General features: G+C 36.3%; 1 protein-coding gene across 3 annotated transcripts in view; it reads left to right on the top strand.

Annotated features, from left to right (window-relative positions):
- CPS1 (carbamoyl-phosphate synthase 1) overlaps positions 1 to 17491 on the top strand; it is a 135942-nt gene that overhangs the window by 25368 nt on the left and 93083 nt on the right. For all 3 annotated transcript variants that reach the window (XM_074364058.1, XM_074364057.1, XM_010960062.3), the window contains 5 exons: positions 6199 to 6308; positions 9305 to 9449; positions 10379 to 10468; positions 12732 to 12788; positions 15296 to 15388. In XM_074364058.1, the coding sequence (XP_074220159.1) occupies positions 6199 to 6308; positions 9305 to 9449; positions 10379 to 10468; positions 12732 to 12788; positions 15296 to 15388 (495 nt within the window). The remainder of the gene's footprint in view (positions 1 to 6198; positions 6309 to 9304; positions 9450 to 10378; positions 10469 to 12731; positions 12789 to 15295; positions 15389 to 17491) is intronic.

The raw sequence follows: 17491 nt of genomic DNA, 5'->3' as shown, positions 1-17491 counted from the left end.
CAGGTGGTGAAAGGTGGAAGAGATGAGCAAAACTGCTCTCTCTAGCCCAGCCTCCTCTATGCCTCATCTTTTCCCTTCCACAGAGCACAATTTCAAACAGTTCCCAGTGGATACAGCTACGTATAGATGGGAAGAATGAGCCAGGGTGGAGGAAGTGATTGGTATAGTCTATGAAGTTTTTTCCCTAAATCGTCTGCTCTTCTCACTGCTTTTCTCCAGAAGTCTGCCCTCTGTATATTTAGAAATAATTCCTCCCTTGGTTAGATGGAAAATTATACTCTACTCTTATATGAAAATGTTTTTTTCTGAATTGGTTTACAATTTAGATCATGAGTATATAAGCAAATTTGGGCAATATTTATTTAGGGAATAGTAACATATTCCCTATATATGTATGAATAGTTATTTTTATCTTTAAAAGCCTGTGATATAAGCATTTGCCAACCCCAATGCGCTTGACCTTACTGAAATGAGATTTCTGGATAGAAGCTCAATGTTTCTGCTGCTCCTTGTGGTAAGGCTTTTATTATCTTTAGTGGACTATGTATATTTGGGTTGATAAATAACATTAAGTGGAGAAAAGGACTGATTTGATTAATGAAAGCAGTTTAAATATGTCTTTACTTCTAAATAGAAGATTAGTACAGATATAAACCTGAAGTTTCTTTGTTATATTTCAGCATTTTGTTGTCAGTTTGGTTGAGTCAATATGAATAAAAAGGTCACAACATCAACAACATCTAACTAGTCCTTTGACTTTGAGGCACTTAGATCTAAAATTAGATAATGAATTAAAAGTTAATTTTTTAATTGGCTATGATCTTGAGAGTTGAAGAATATTCTTACAATTCCGTATGCACTTAAATGGTGATGAAGAATTAGACTATAATGGAAATGAGTACCCAATTAAAATTCAGCTTCTAAATGGATCCTGTCACATGCAGAATTTAATTTACATGAAGGTTTTACTAAGAAAAGTTATTGGGATGTTAGTAAGAGACCCAGAGGGGAGAAAGTAAAATGAAGAGCTGTAAGGACATAATAAAAGGATTGATACTACTTATACCAGATCAAGGAAAAAAAGTAAAAGGAAGAAAGAAAAATAAACCAAAGTGGTCATTTGCAAATAATACTTAGATAAGTACTTGTATTTTAGAAAGAGAACAGCTGTTTTCCACGCCTAGTAAGAACAAATCGAAGTCCTTCTCAATTCCACCAAGAGGGAGTCAGATTAAACTCACCTTAGAATTTGTTGCTTGCTTGTATCGCTCTGTAGTGATCCACCTGGAGACAGGCAGCAGCTAGTAGACGCACATTTCACACTGAGCAAGGTGAATTACAGTACGTGTTTATTCAACTCATTTTGGTGATTAAAAAATTAATAGCTTTCAGTGTTCAAAATAACCGTTGGTCTCTTTGAATTTGACTTAGACCTTTCACTTGAATTTGCTATGGCAAAAATATGTGAGAATATGAGAAGTGTAAAATAATTTTTCTGCAAGGTTTATTTGTATAATCTATTCTAAAACTGAGTAGAAGAATACAGGATTTTCTTTCTATACTCCTATATTTTAGAATGCATTGAGTAAGGAGAGCTTTCTCATTTTTTCTGTATTTTCAAAGTGAATTAGAGTCTGAAACAGTTTGTTATGTAATTTAAGCACTGTCAGCCTCTTTTATGTGAAATCCCTAGTAAATTGATATAAATGATCCTTGTGTTTTGAGTTACCATGATATTTGTCTTAACTCTGCATAAGATGTATTTGAACACTCACATGCAGCAGACTCAACATGCGTATTCTGGTATAACCATCCACTGACCTTTCCCTTCTTTGCCCTTTCTCCCTCAGTATCATGCACATCTTCTTCCCACTATAATATCTCCACACTGACTACACTTAAGATATTGTAGAAAGGCACTGTTACTTCAACAGCAGAAAGGCAACTCAAAACATACACTTGTCTCTTTAAAAATTTATAACTAGAAGAAAATTAAAACTAACTATTTAATTATGCTTTTTTAGTATTTTTTAAATGGTATTTTTTTAGATTGTAACTTAATGATGCTTTATTCATCCAACAAAAATTAATTGATTATCTACTGTGTACTAGGCACTGATGCCCTGGAGGCAGGCACATCCGTGAACAAAGCAGACCCAGCACTCCGCCCATGTGAAGTTCACTTCCTAGTGGGATAAGGCAGCTGTTTTACACGACACTGGTTGATGTGTTAGAAGACAAGGAGAGCTGTGAAGAAGAGTAGACTAAGGAGGGGGTGCTGGAGGCATGTTGTAATTCTAAATAGGTCTTGCCAAGAAGATGGATGACATTAGAGTAAAGACTTGAAGGAATTGTTCAACTTTAGACTTTAAATTCAAAATCTGACAAGTTTCCTTTTTAAAATTTTAATTTTTATTACTTAAAGCATGAAGGAGAAGGAAAGGGTGAATTATTTTATGAAAGAGAAATCTCTGAAAGGAAAAGATGTTTTATGTATCTTTGCATCTTCAGGTGTTTAAGAGATACTCTTCTTGAACTTTCCTTTATTTTATCATCCATGCACATATCTGGTCCTTTTACTATATGGCGGGGGTTGGTGGGGACTGGGGACATTTATCGATGTATCTCCGGAGCCTAGCAGGGTACTTTGCACATAGTGGGAGCTAAATGATGGTGTGACCTGAAGGTCTAAACTGTCCCATTGGCATATACATTTTTATTAAACACTTAGGGACTATGTCATGATAGAGTTCATTTATTTTGTAGAACTCATATAGCCTTTGGTTACTTTCCCTGACATTCTATGAGTGTACAGACTTCTCTTCACCTTAAGATTTCCTTTGCACTATCAGCTTTCGAACTACCAAAGTGCTCTGGTAGTAGGCACTAAAATTATAACAATGTTACAGTCTAATTCCTAGACTACAGATCTCTTTCTACTACGACTGAGGCTAATAAAATATCTTATGATGGTAGCAAGGTGATTTCTTTTGGACTCATTGGAATGAAATAGCATTTGGGGACCTGTTAGCTAGAAGAGGGAATTCCAAATAATAGCTCTTTGTTCAGTCTCTCCATCAATTCATAGGTAAGTCAATTGGCACTTACCATTTTAAACTCATCAGAGGCCAGTGTAGTTAAGTGGAATATAAAGGGTACTACAGGCAATAAACAGAAGCCTTGTAACAATGTAATGTGTAGTGGAAAAGAGGATTGGAAGATCCATAAAAGCTGCCAAAAGGAACAAAAAATATAATTAAAGGAGCAAAAAGACATATTGAACACAATCTCAGGGACTATTTCGGGCAACAGTAAATGTCTCCTCAAATGTATCTTTAAAAGATGGAAAGCAAAGTAGAAAACTAGTCCCATGGAGACAGGAAGAAAAATACCAGATAGAATTGTAGGAATACGCTAACAAAAGTCAGATTGATTATGCTAATTTTTACCTTTCTTTAAAATAATTAGATGGCATCTAGCCCATAGATCAGACAATATGAAATTCTTAGGTGCGAAGAGGATAGAGAAAAGCAAAAGGAAAAATATAAACAGAGGTGATATATTAGACAGGTATGGCTCAGAGTAGGGTAGATAAATTGTTACATAGAAGACAATTGAAATTTGTCATCCACATGCCAAGTTTTGCCAACTAAGTACAGTTATTTTAGGTTCTATCAAAGTTAAATATTATTTAAGAAAATGTTTCCTGCCTTCCCTCCATTTTGTGAAAGCATGTGGGTTACACATGACTTCCCCAAGAACAGAAAATAATACTTTCAGTAGAAAATATTTTTCTGACAGTGAATTTCTATTACTTGGACCAAAGGTTTTCACCTAGTGAAACATGTCAGAGATACCTAGGAAATTTTCTCAGGAAACACATCCCTACTAAGAACCATCACCATAGACGTTTGATTAGCTTATAACAATCTTTGGAAATACACTGAACATAATCACTCTTACTTCCTAAAATCATCAACCTCTGCTTGAATTATAAATAAAGACTGGTTGACAAATTAAAATATAAAATAAGAATATTGGACTATTAGAAGCGACATGCAAACTTGATTTCCTGGTACAGAAGCAGAATTCAGAACTTGTGTGTTAAGCCAATCTCTTGTCAGGGAAATCTTGTCATCACTCGTTATTACATTAATTATTTATTGTGGTTTCCTCTGTGCTGAGTAATTCCAAAAGCTTTTTTAGTTTGGTGGCTGAGAAGATAAACCACGACTATTTAAAGGTAAAGTGTGAAGCTTGAGATCTTGAACACTGGTTCCAAAACTGTAGATAAAATAAAACTTTACCTCAAAGATCATTTGAAAAGCAGGTGAAGGACATCATTCTTTTGGCTAACTCTGTCCGTGGACACTCACATACACACTCATACACACAACCACACATAACATGTGCAGGACAGCACTTTCTCAGAAATATACATTGAAATCTATGCATTGCAGCTCCAGTCAAAAAATAAACTTGATATTGAGCGGAATACTGTAAACATCAATTTTAATAGAAAATACTCAGATAGTTTTGTGTGTAAATAAAAGTTAATATGTATACACACTACACATAAACAATATATAGGCACATGGTGTATTGGTTTAAAGATAATCAAACACTACGTTGAAGAGCAATCATTCCAATGTCAAGGGACTTGTGTACTTTGCAACTTAAAGAGGGACCTATTTCTACAGAGATGATTACTATAGAAAAATAATGAGGCTTTACCATTTTAACACTTAAAAAGATGAGTTCATTTTATAAAGCTAGAGAAACGTAGAAACAGAGGTCTACAAATCATGTATTGTGTTCCTGCTGTATACCAAGGTTGGTGTGTGTGTGTGTGTGTGTGTGTGTGTGTGTGTGTGGTAAGACTGGAGGTGGATGGCAGAATACCAAACGATTGGACATTATGAGTCCAGAGCTAAAAATGTAAGGAAAGGAAAGTAGAGAATTAGTATGTTTCTGTCTTTAGTGGCTGCACTTAACCTTTGCAGAGAGAACAGTGCAATGATCTTTCTTACTTCAGTAATTTCAACGCAGCCAAACTTGTTTCATCTGTATCCCTATTCATTCCCCCAACCTCATTTTGAAAGAGCTCTCAGATATCATATTATTCTATGCTTAAGTATTTCAGTGTAACTCTTTAAAAAATGAGAATTCTTAAAAAGATATAACTATAATGTCATCATCAATCTTAAAAAATATTACACTAAATATAATAAAATATCAATTCATTATTCAAATTTCCTCAATTATCGCAGAGATGTTTTCTTTATAGTTTGTTTAAAACTGTGACCCAATTATTTTGTCATAGGGTTTTTCACAGAGTCCAGATTTTGTTCCCCAAAGTGTGGTTTAACACCTTCCTCTCTCCTCTGAACTTTATGGAAATTGAGAATTAGACCTAAATTCTTTCAATAATAGAATTTAGAGTATTTTTTTTTGAAGAATTTGGAGTATTTTCTTTACCAAAAATTTTATAGAAGCTAGTTCAAAGATTCGTATAGTAAAATAGTCAAATTCAGAATGCCTTGTAATCTGAAGAGAGACCCAGACATGAATATAATTAACTCTACTAAAAAGCAGAAATGTGATATATTTTCAGATGTTCCATCGTCCTTGCTTTTGCATCAGTATTAACAGAGTGATAAAGTTTCCATTTCTTTATGATCAGAAGGCTTGGGGAGGGGGCAGCCCCTGAGACAACTCCATCACACACAAGAGCTCTGCGGATTGCCATTTGATAGATAACCTTGAAGATTCCTTCTAGCTCTAAGCCTCAGAGTAATGATGAGCTGTATGGTACAATTCACAATGTTTTTGCAAACTCATGAATTTCCCTTAAAGCTATATGTGAGCAAAGGTAAGGAATATTAAGAGAGAAAAGACAGACACATAGCATTTCTGCTAAATGGAAACATTTCCAGATTGTCAATAACTCTACCAGGAGACAATGTATTGACATACTTCAGTTCCTCTTTCAAGCAAAACACAATAAAACACCTGCCAGTGACAAGAGCCATACATTTGAAGAAAAGTGATAAGTAACAGTAGAGCGACTCCAAATCCAGTATGGTTTCATCAAATGTGCATTTATTTAGTACATTGGTGTATACTTTTGGATTTTTTTTCTAGTAGTTGTGTTTCATATTTTGTATTCTGCTAAAATTCATGAATCTGTTTCTTTAGGCACAGACAGCACACATTGTCCTGGAAGATGGAACGAAGATGAAAGGTTACTCCTTCGGCCATCCATCCTCTGTTGCTGGTGAAGTGGTTTTTAACACTGGCCTGGCAGGGTGAGTAATGCTTCTATTCCAAAGTTTTATTCTTCCTCTGTATAGGGGAACAATGGGATGATCTTACTCACGGTGGGAAACTGAAGTCACTGCATCATCATAATGACACCACACATTGTCCTGAAGTACAAGCCTCGTGCTTGTACATAGCCTACTCCCGCCTCCCCTGAAAAAAGGCATAGACACAAACTCTTCTCTGCTGCTGTAAAGGAAAGAGAATATGGACACTGGTGTTCCCCTGATGAAAAAAAAAAAAAAAGGAACAAAATTGATTCTAGAAACTTAGGGCGCAAGTTATGTGAGATTTCCAAATAGCTTCTGCACAGCAAGGGGTGTGGATCTGATCAAGGTGAGAACCAGGAAAAGGATAGGTAGTACACTCTGGTGCCATTCCGTGAGTAACGTTAAGAGTCAACTTTGCACGTCTAATATGAGCTACTAGAGGGAGCTAAGAAGGTCCTTAGGTATTTTATCTAGTTTCACACTCTAGTAAGAAAGGTGAAACAACAGATACATTTATTGTCTTAAAGTAATCAACGGGAGAGGACGTGCATAGGTCTGATATTTTCAAAATTAATCAACTGAGACTGAATTTGGTATTTAAGATCTGCTAATAGGTGTACAGCCACAAAGATAAGAGTTGCTACAGAAATCAGGAGGCTGTTCTTATCTGGCCAACAAATGCTCCTCTGGGAACCAGGAGGTTGAAGTTTTGGTCTCAGTTCCAGTGGTAACTGATTATGTGATATTGAGAAAATCATTTAACCTTTCTGAATCTTGGTTACCACATATAAAAAAAGTGAGGGGATTGGATTAGAAAGTAATTTAAGACTAGGGGTTAAAAAATTTTATCAAAAGTTTCCATTAAAGATTCAATAAACTATAAAATGTTTGATGAATTCTTTAGGGAAATTCAGTTAGCCTTATATAGACAAGGAGGCTTTGGGTTAACTGATACTGAAAGATATTGATTGACCAAACTTCCATTATACTATTAATGTGCATTCTCCTCTAAACTCTTAGCTCTCTGAAGTGAAGAATATTAGATGGTTTTTTAAAATGGTTCCACTGGTAAGAACATTAAATTACAGTGTATGAAACCTGTTTGCAAAGTTTTGCTTCACCAGGCAATTATTTAAGCTTTTCGACAGCACTAATTACTAGCTGTGTTAATATACCTGCCAACAAACGACTGTTTAATATACATCAGGATGATGGAGAGCACTGGGGTTTTCTTCTCTGTGATAGATTGCGGGTAATAAATCTTGTCACATCACAAAAGTCAAACAGGACCTGATGGATTAATTTGCTTCCAACACTACAGTTCTCTAGGACAAGCTGTATTTATTCATTTACTGGAGAATATATTGTAAGCGTATGTTTAAGGGAAACAGCCAGTTATTTTATGGAGAGAAAGAAGAAAGGGAAGTAAAATTAAATTAATTAATGATTTTTTTTGATGTAGAAAAAGGCATACATTAAGAAGATTAGTCCACAGATCCTATTTTCCACTGAGAAATGCTGCTTTTATTCATTGAGTGGCTCACTCAGTAAGGTGGTTAATAATTAAGGGGGTTATTTTGTTTTTCATCTTCAAGAAATGCATTTATATTGCATGTAAGCCTTGGTTAAAAAATTATTAGTTCCTGACAGGTGAGAGGCACCTGAGAAATTAGCTGACGGATGGGTGGATAAATACCACAGTGCTCCAGTCACCTTAGAGGCTGTTGAGCTGAAAGACTAAGTGTTCTGTTGACAAAGGGAGCTCTGGGAGGGGCTGGTCTGGTTGGGGGTTGAAGAGTTTATGTTGACTATGGCCTGAGCTGAACTTTATTGGTTTCGAGGTTGTCATTCTGTCCCCCTTAGCACCTAAATTCACCTTCAGTAGTAATCCACAAGAAAGATTCGGTTTAACTTTCCCTGTGGAGAGTGAAAATGCAAGAGGGTGAAAAAAATCTCATTGCAGTGTATTCCAGTGCATAGAATAGCTATAGATAGACCCAAGTATTTATGAGGATAACATTTCTTATTATTAAGAATAGGAATTCTACGTATAGTTTTATTTATATATAGAACGAAAATAAGCACACATGTATTCTTATTTTTACCTCCCCAAACATTAAAATAAAACCTTCCTGCATTTCTTCCTAATTTTAAATCAGTACTTTAACAGTTATTTGGAATCTTTTAATTTAGATGTCAGAAATGCTTCAGGTCAATTTTTGTGGGATTGATTTCATTCTAAGTTGATATTAACTTTTAAACATATACCTCTTTCTATAATTAAAATATTTAAAAAATCAACTCTATTTAGTATTTCTTTCATAGAAATTAACTCACTATTTTAAATGTTTAATGAATTTTAATAAATATATAGACCCATGTACCCACTGCTGACATAATCAAGATGTTCTTCACTATCATAAAAGACATTAAAAAAAAACTTTTCAATTTTTGATAGTTAATATTTTGGTGAAATGTCAGTCCTCAATAGTAAATGTCAGTTTGGATTCATTCATATCTGGTAGGCTAGGAGAATCTTTAGGGTATCTGCAAACTTTAAATAGAGCAATATTTAAAAAACTAAGATCCTATGAAGAAATTTTTAAAGAATCAAATAATTTAAGAAAATGAAGGAATGAAAATTAAATGAGAATATGCTTTAGTACTTGAGTCCATTTTTCTTTTTTTGTTTATTTTTCAATTTTTAAAATTTTTATTGACATGTAGTTGATTTAAAATGTTAGTTTCAAGTGTGCAGCAAATTGATTCAGTTATACATGTACATCCATTTTTCTTTTCATATCAATCGTATCATGGCGTAAATTTCCATATTCTATCATAAAACTTCCCTAGGTTTGGCAAAATCTGGAGACAGGCTTATAGGATTTTATTCTCATGTTCTCTAATTTTCAAGGTTTTAATCATTAACATTGTGTGTGTAGAATACAGTTACATACATTTTTTGCAGGTAATTTTTTGGCATCTTTATCCAGGTACCCGGAAGCTCTTACTGACCCTGCTTATAAGGGACAGATTCTCATCATGGCCAATCCTATTGTTGGGAATGGTGGAGCCCCTGACACTTCTGCGCTGGATGAACTGGGACTTAGCAAATATATGGAATCCGATGGAATTAAGGTAGTACCAATGATGACTATTTAACAAGTATAGTTGGTTTATTTTAAGAATCTAGGCTGGACAAAGTTTCAGCCTCAATACTGTAGTACAAATCAGTAAACTTATATTCTCAGCCTCCTTCCAAGGTATATGAGAATCATCTTTAACATGACTTTATTCTGAATTTCATTTCTCAGGGCATTTTGGATTTGTTCTTAATGCTGTGGATGAAACTTGACTTCATTAGGAAAATGTTGTTATAAGTTCAGATAACAGCTATGCTTCGGGAATTGGTATTGAATCGCCTTTTCAAAGAATTTTAAGAATCAGCTCTGTATCAACTATTTACCTTTTAATCTTACCTTCTTTAGGAGATGAATAAAAGATAACTTGTATTTCAGTCTAAAAGTAAACATAATTAAAATTTCCTATTCAAGGTAAATTTGAATAATATCTGAAGAATGTGAACCAGATAATTCAAAAATTTATACTCCAAATTCACCACTTTTTTTTTCTTTTTTATCACCACTCTATTTTTTAATGACTTGGGACTGATCATTTAATTTAGATCTGCATCTCACAATTTCCCCCCAAAATTCAGTCTCCCTTATGTAAATGTAAATTTAAAAAATTATTTCATTCTCCATGTGCATTAAGCAAGCAATTATTAATTAGATTATTGATAATGCCATGAGGGAAAAATACAGGGTGCTGAGAGGTGAGACCTAGTTTGGCAAACCAGGTAAGACTGTCTTCCACATGATAATTAAGGTAACAATTTTATATTTTAAGAGAAAATTGTTGACCATGTTTTTTTCTTCAAGTCTCCAAAATTTTAAGCCTTGTATCAGTGGATCTAATAAATTAAGTGAGCTGACCCTTAAGACAAGTCAGAAGAATTGGATAATATTTTGTTTATTTATTTTAAAAATGATCGCCTGTCTTTCTAGGTTGCAGGTTTGCTGGTGCTGAATTATAGTAATGACTATCACCACTGGCTGGCTACCAAGAGTCTAGGGCAATGGCTACAGGAAGAAAAGGTGAGAAATATGATAGGACATCCAGCATCACTTAAGGACAATTGGTGGGGTTTGTGGAAAGTTGGGAAGGCGTATGTCATTGAAAAGGGCCAAACAGATGTGGCAGTTTGGGATCCTTTTATTTGAGAGAGCGACTCCTTCTGTTACTCAAGGGTGGGAAACATTTAACTCCGAAGACCATATATTTTCATCTTATCCACTAGATGGCACTCATACATGCTTTGTAGCATTTCTCTTTCAGGAAAGGGGTTAGAAAAAAATTTAGAATTTTGTGTTCTCTGGAGCAACTTAACTTCCCCCCCTCTTTAACCAGGATTTAGATATGTAACTTGCATCACGGGTTCTAGTACCAGCTCCACCTTGTGTGACCTTGCTCAGGTCATGCAATCATACCATACTTTCTTCGTTTGAATTCTTATTGGATATAAGCAGATTGCCATCAAGTCTCTTTGGCTTAAAGGTTATGACTCTATGATGTATAATTAGACATCATCTCATTTGAAGAAATAAATGAAAAAAATAAGTTACTAATCTTATCTTATGTCTTCCTTACTTTGAGTACTATTTTCTAATCAGATAAGAGAGTCCTCCTGGTTTGAATGTCAGACATACTTGAAGTTAACGGACCTGATATACTAAGCATCATTTCCAGTGTAACTGTAGCTGCATTATGTTAAATTGCTGCTGGGCTTGTAACTGACAGAGTATTATTCTGGGAAAGCTCTGCCTCTCCAGTAAGCCAATTGGGGCTAAATGTTGCTTCTTTCTAACAAATCAAAAAGTTTTGATCTTGGTTTCCTGGGTCTCATTCTTGCTAAATTTTAAAAGAGAGAAGGTATCTGTATTATCTCCTAGGTCTTTGCTAGTTTCTTCACAATTATTATCTGAATTTACCTGTTTGTAACTGTCATTCAGGAAGCTCCTCCTTCCTCCCTTTAATATTTCTTTTGTGTTATTTAGGCATCTGATATTACGGTCCCTCTGTGTCAGAACTTAAAGTTTAAGTATAAGCTTAAGCCGTGGTTTGTTAGTTTGTTTTCAGAATGTGCTTTGAATCTTCTTCCATGATCAGAGACATGCAGAGTAGAAGAGGGTCTAAGATAATAGCCAGCTTGCCTCCTTCTATGCACAGGTGAGGGAAAACGGCTTCCTCAAACATCACTCAGATAGCTGGTGGAAGCAAAGAAATTAGAACCTGCCTTCTGATTCTTAACTTATTGCTCTTCCCCCTTTTATCCATGGGGGATGCGTTCTGAGACCCTGAGTGGGTGCCAGAAACTGTGGGTAGTACTAAACGCTACCTATACTATGTTTTTCCTATACGTACATACCTATGATATAGCCTAACTTGTAAATCAGGCACCTATTCCTGCATCACTACTCTTGTGCTTTGGAGCCACTGTTCAGTTGGAATAAGAGGGTTACTTGAACAAAAACACATGGTACTGCCACAGTTGACCTGATAATTCACATGGCCACTAAGTAACTAACAGGTGAGATACACTAGACAAAGGAGTGGTTCACATCCTAGGTGGGACAGAGCAGGATGGCAGGAGATTTCATCACACTATTCAGAATGGCGCACAACTTGAAACTTATGAATTCTTTTATTTCTAGAGTTTTCCACTAAATATTTTTAGACTGTTGTTGATCGCAGGTAAATGAAACCACAGAAACCAAAACTGGAGATAAGAGGGGGACCAGCTATACCACATCTATCTCTATCCAGCCTAGTTAAAGAAACTAAAACAAATGGTGGTGTTGCCTGACTTACTAACAGATTGGGCAAAATTCAATACAGACTGACTATGTAACAAGCAACTTCAGGAAAAATGTGCCAGTAGCCTATTATGTGCCAGGAACATTTGGTTCACAGCATGGATTTATATATTATTTACTTATCTTTGCTTATGAAGTTCACAAATTCCATTATTTCAAAACATATATGTATATATAAAATTATATTACTTATTTAACATCCTGGATTAAAAGCAACAAAACTGTAGTGGAAGACTGATGTTCAGAATCTCTCATTTTTCATTCTGAAGAATTCTGAAGAATGGAGATTGAGTCCTGTGCCCAACCAGAACAGCAATTTACCTTGTTCTCGCCACATGGTCGCCCTGGATCAGAGAAAAGAAGGAGTAGGGAAATTATTTACTACTCAGGAAGATAGATGATGTCAAGTCAGTATCTTCAAAACACTAGACTGGATCTAATTTCCTCCAATTTTACTGTCATGACAATTTTATGTTTCTTATAGGTCCCTGCAATTTATGGAGTGGATACAAGAATGCTGACCAAAATAATTCGGGATAAGGTAAGACCATCATCATCTTCAGCCAAATCTATGTCTCTTTACATATGTATGTGTATATGTATATAAAGAGACACACACACACATACATATATATATGTATGTGTGTGTGCGTGTATTTTTCTCAATGAGCGAGGAATCCATTGGTGTGTAAAAGAACAAATCTGGCCATTTTCTGCCATTTGGGTCTCTGTCATCCTGTTTTACTATCTCTGGTATAATTTTCAAGACTGAATACTTACTAGAGTGCCCACTATGTGTTCACTATCCCAAGTGACAAATCAAGGCCTTTGTAATTCAGCTTACATGACAGGGCTGGTGAAATAAGAGGAGGAGGTAACTAGGTGTGTAACAGTTTTGCCTGAATTGAATGCCTACCTGCTGAAAAATGAAGACCAGGAAGTATACAGCACTGGTGCTGTTACCTGTTTTGTCCTCTTGGAGGGTTTATTTGTGGAATTAGTGAGTTATAGTTCATGGGTGTACTAGGTGAGCCCTGCATACCCTGCTTGTGTTGTCTCAGTTTTGTAGTCTTTCTGGAGATTGTTCCAATGACCAAGATGATAAAAGGTAAGATTATCTTTTGCTTTCATATCTGATTGCTGAAACATTTGACCCTCCCTCTGAGAATATCTCATCACCACCTGCTCACTTCTTGTTGTTGTAAGAGGTGGACACAATTTTTCTTATGTGAAACCTTCACATCCCAGGCCAGAAAGAAATTGCACCTTACTAATGTTAACTAAATTTCCTAAATGCCACTAAAGTTTTCTCATTGAATTATATGTATTTTCTTTAAAAAAGATACAATTTCAAAGTGAAATAGATGTTTCAAGAAAATCTGCTGTAGATTCCTTGTTGGAATATGTATTGACACAGAATCTCTGCAAATGGAAAGAAAGAACAGCTTTGAAAATAAGAGCATGGCCACATAGCCATGGCCAGAAAGAAGGCAGAGAGAATGTCCAGTCCTTGCACTCTCCCTCTGACTTTATGCCCTCCTCCATGATTTTCCTGAGAATAGATACTAGTGAGATTACATGTCCCAAGTAGAGTTTTGGGTTTTCTTAGCCCAGTGATGTTGTGGGAGGAGTAAACAATGATGAGGCTTCCAGAATGAGAGAGGAATGAAATCAGGAAATTCAAGCTGCAGAATTGGCAGGTTGAATAGAATATGTAATTAAGGCCTAGTAATTTGGGAAAACATTTTACAAGACCTATTGTGTTCTTCATGTGATATATTAGCTTGAGGTTAACACTGCTCTTATCAGAGGCAGTTAGGTTTTCAAATTTTGGCTGAATAGAATAGCACAGACAAAACAGTCATTTTGCCTAATATATTTGATTGTGAGTGATGTGGGTTCATACTAAAAATGTATGTTGTGGCTTTCAGTTCTATTAGTCTTAGGTTGAAAAGTAAGGCTGTTACTCATTCAGCGTGCTTTAAGAAAAAGGTAATGAGAACAGAAAGCCAAATGTCAAAATTAGGTATCCATAAATATCAAGGAATTCTGTGATTTGGATTGGGAAAGTAAGTGGAGACCATCATGAAACTTAATAATCCAATGTAGAAGTGAAAATGTTTTTTAGTATTTTTCCCAGAGTGTGAGTTAGTCCTCTGCTTTTAATAAGCACACTGAAATAACCATCTGAATGATGTACTGACACTCACTTACTTCCAAGTTACTTCTTCCCCTAAGGAATAAGTTTCACAGGGAAATAAAGGCTTTCTTCTGTTTCCTTCAAAGCAACAATTTCCTTGGATAAAAGCAAATCAGTAAGTTATCTTGACTCCCCCTCATAACGTCTTGATTAGTGAATATAATATACCATTTTCCTAATTAGATCAAGACTTACTAGACTTATTCACGAATGAGTAAATCTCAAGGCACAGCTAATAATAATAAGAAAACATTTGCCATGTTCAAACTAGCAAGGTTAATTTGTGAAAACGTCACAGGTTAACATTCTTTAAAGTTCAGGGCCTTAGGCACATCTGGACATTAATATGTCTAAAGCAGTGAATATTTTCATTGCCACTTCTCCAAGTTTATAACTTATACAGCATTTCACATTTTTTTGTGAATTAATTTTACTCTTTAATCAATTTCCGTTTTTTTTTTCCTAATTTTCTACAATTTTTAGATTTCCTTTTTTCTCAATAGATTGTTTTGTCCACATCTCCCATGAAATATCTTTAGGTCATAAGTACCCTAAATACTCTGATTCGCACCTACACGGAACCTGAATTCTGTTTCCTTTTGACTTTGCTTACCTCAGGTTACTGTCTCAGCCCTAAAAGAACTAATTATACTTCCCAGAGTTTCCCAAAATGTACCATGCAGACTACTTCATCTTTCCAAGCTGAGAAGATGAAGCTCTTTTGCTGATGGCTATAAGTAGTTATAAAGACATCTGAATGCTGGAGCAGCTGTTAAGCCCCTATGAATTTATCCTGTCAGCACCTTCTTTGTTGCTCCCTGTTAACTGTCTAATTTTTTAATTGATAGGGTACCATGCTCGGGAAGATTGAATTTGAAGGTCAGTCTGTGGATTTTGTGGATCCAAATAAGCAGAATTTGATTGCTGAGGTTTCAACCAAGGTGAGAGATTTTCCTTTGTATTGTGTAGTTTTATTTCATTTCCTTTAGACCTTCCTTTTTTGTAATATCAAGATCTTCATTTAGGCAGAGGTCATCTTCCAGAAGTACCAGAGTTGAGGGGAAAAAAAGAGGTCCCATAGCAGCTAAAGTGGATGTATCACAAAATCAGTGCATTTTAAAGTTAGTAACTTTTACCTACAGGGAAACTTTCAGGGGCTGATTTAGAGACTGTTTACTATTAGTTTAACTTTTCTTTTTTCCTTTTGTGATTTCCCAGGTCAAGGCTTTAAAAACGTCAGACAGAGGGCTGTTGAATTGCCAGAGACAGGCACAGTGACAATCAGGAGTCAGAGCTGATGGTCTGCCGGAGAGCCAGGGGCGCTTTGTAGGAATCAGACCCAGTACTCAGAGTCTGGGGCTCCTACTTGTGCAGAGTTACAAAAGTATTCCTGAAGACACTGAAGATTTAATATATTATAGCTCAGTCCAAAAATTAGTGTTCCTGATGACTGTATCACCCCAAAGTGAGATCTGTTTAGTGTATATTTATAAGAAGCTATAGAATACAGCTCATAAAGAGGTCTGTTGGTTTTGATTGAATATCTATTAATATGGTTGTGAGTATCTTGGGCTGCAGTCCCTGTCCTTCAGGACCACAGAGTTTGGTGGGGTAGGCAAACAAGTAATCACCGAGGATAGAATACTGTGGTCAATGCCATCCTGGAATATGCAGGAGGTGCCACAAGGGCAGACGTGGGGAAACGTCAGATGAGACAGACGGATCAGGGAAGGCTCTGCAGGTTGTTGTTCTGAGGTATAAAGAACAAGTAGGCAGATGGAGACTGAGGAGAACTTCGTTTCGGGCAGAAGAAGTGGAGTGTGTCGAAAGGCACAGAGGTGTGAAACAATATGGTGGGTTTGAAGGGTTAGGCATAGTTTGGTGTGTCTGACCAGAGGGTTCATACATCCAGGTTCTCACATTTGGCTGAAGATGAGGGGTGATGGACGAGGCTGGAGTTAGAGGGCTGAGTATCATTGGCCAAATAAATCAACGGAACTAGAGACCCCTGGGAACCTATTCAGCGTCATTTTGGAACAGAGTAAACTGGCTGAAAGAGCAGGTGACTAGAAGGTTATTGCAGCCAATTAGGGGAAAATCCCTGAAAGCCCAGGCTGAGCAGTCGCAGCAGGAGACGAGACAGCAAGGCGGTTTGGACAAGTAGGGGCAAGAGGTTTCCACCGCATTTCCCCATGAAGTGATTTGGTTTGGGACGCAGCATGCCAGAGGGCCATTTTTATAGAATTTTAGAGTTTAGAACTACCTTCAGAATCTAGCCTAGCATGTTCTGAATGTGAGGAACATTGGCCTGGAGAAAGTCACCTTGAACAAATTCTGCAGTCAAATAAGGCTGAAAAACACTGCATAATATGTTCTTCTCTTGGAGAGTCCCAGTAAACCCATATATTCAACTTTCTGTGGGGCCTTGCTTACTTCAGTCATTCTATATGGAGAGTATATGATGCGTTCGTGTAGAGACCAGATTGCAAATTTCATCTTTAACAAATTTTGAAAGCGTCCTAAATTTTGAATGTGCTAGCTAACTCTCGAAGCTGGAACCAGTGTGGGCACCCAGCCCTCTCGGCTTTCTCTCTCTCTCTTTCTATTACTTCTGTTTTTATGAGTTTGGGGAACTGCTTCTTGGGTAAATGCCTGTGAAAATGGATCTGACTCCAAGCAGTGCTTAAAAACGTAGGTAATGATTATGATATGCTCTGGGATCCTTTTATGAAGTCTACCATTTAAATGCAAATGATTGCATAGTAACCTAAAGGGACCGGTGTCTACACTAGCTTAGCTATCCCTCTGACTCAGACTGATTTTACCCACTAGCTCCACTGCATAAGCCTGATGCACAATAGCGTTACCCCATCCAAACTTTACTGCAAGTTGAGGATCAAGTAGTGTTTAAAGCATGATGTATCTATTACTACATATGCCAGTGCTGAGTCAGGCAGTAATACTTAAAAACTCCATTGCTACTGGTTGTTAATGAGGCAAAACATGGGAAAGATGGTTGTTAATTATGGAAGCAACCAATATCT

Source organism: Camelus bactrianus, chromosome 5 (genome assembly GCF_048773025.1).
Source record: "Camelus bactrianus isolate YW-2024 breed Bactrian camel chromosome 5, ASM4877302v1, whole genome shotgun sequence".
In the NCBI taxonomy this organism is placed as follows: Eukaryota; Metazoa; Chordata; class Mammalia; order Artiodactyla; family Camelidae; genus Camelus; species Camelus bactrianus.
The sequence above is the reverse complement of the archived record's forward strand: the minus strand, read 5'-3'. Positions and strand labels throughout refer to the sequence as shown.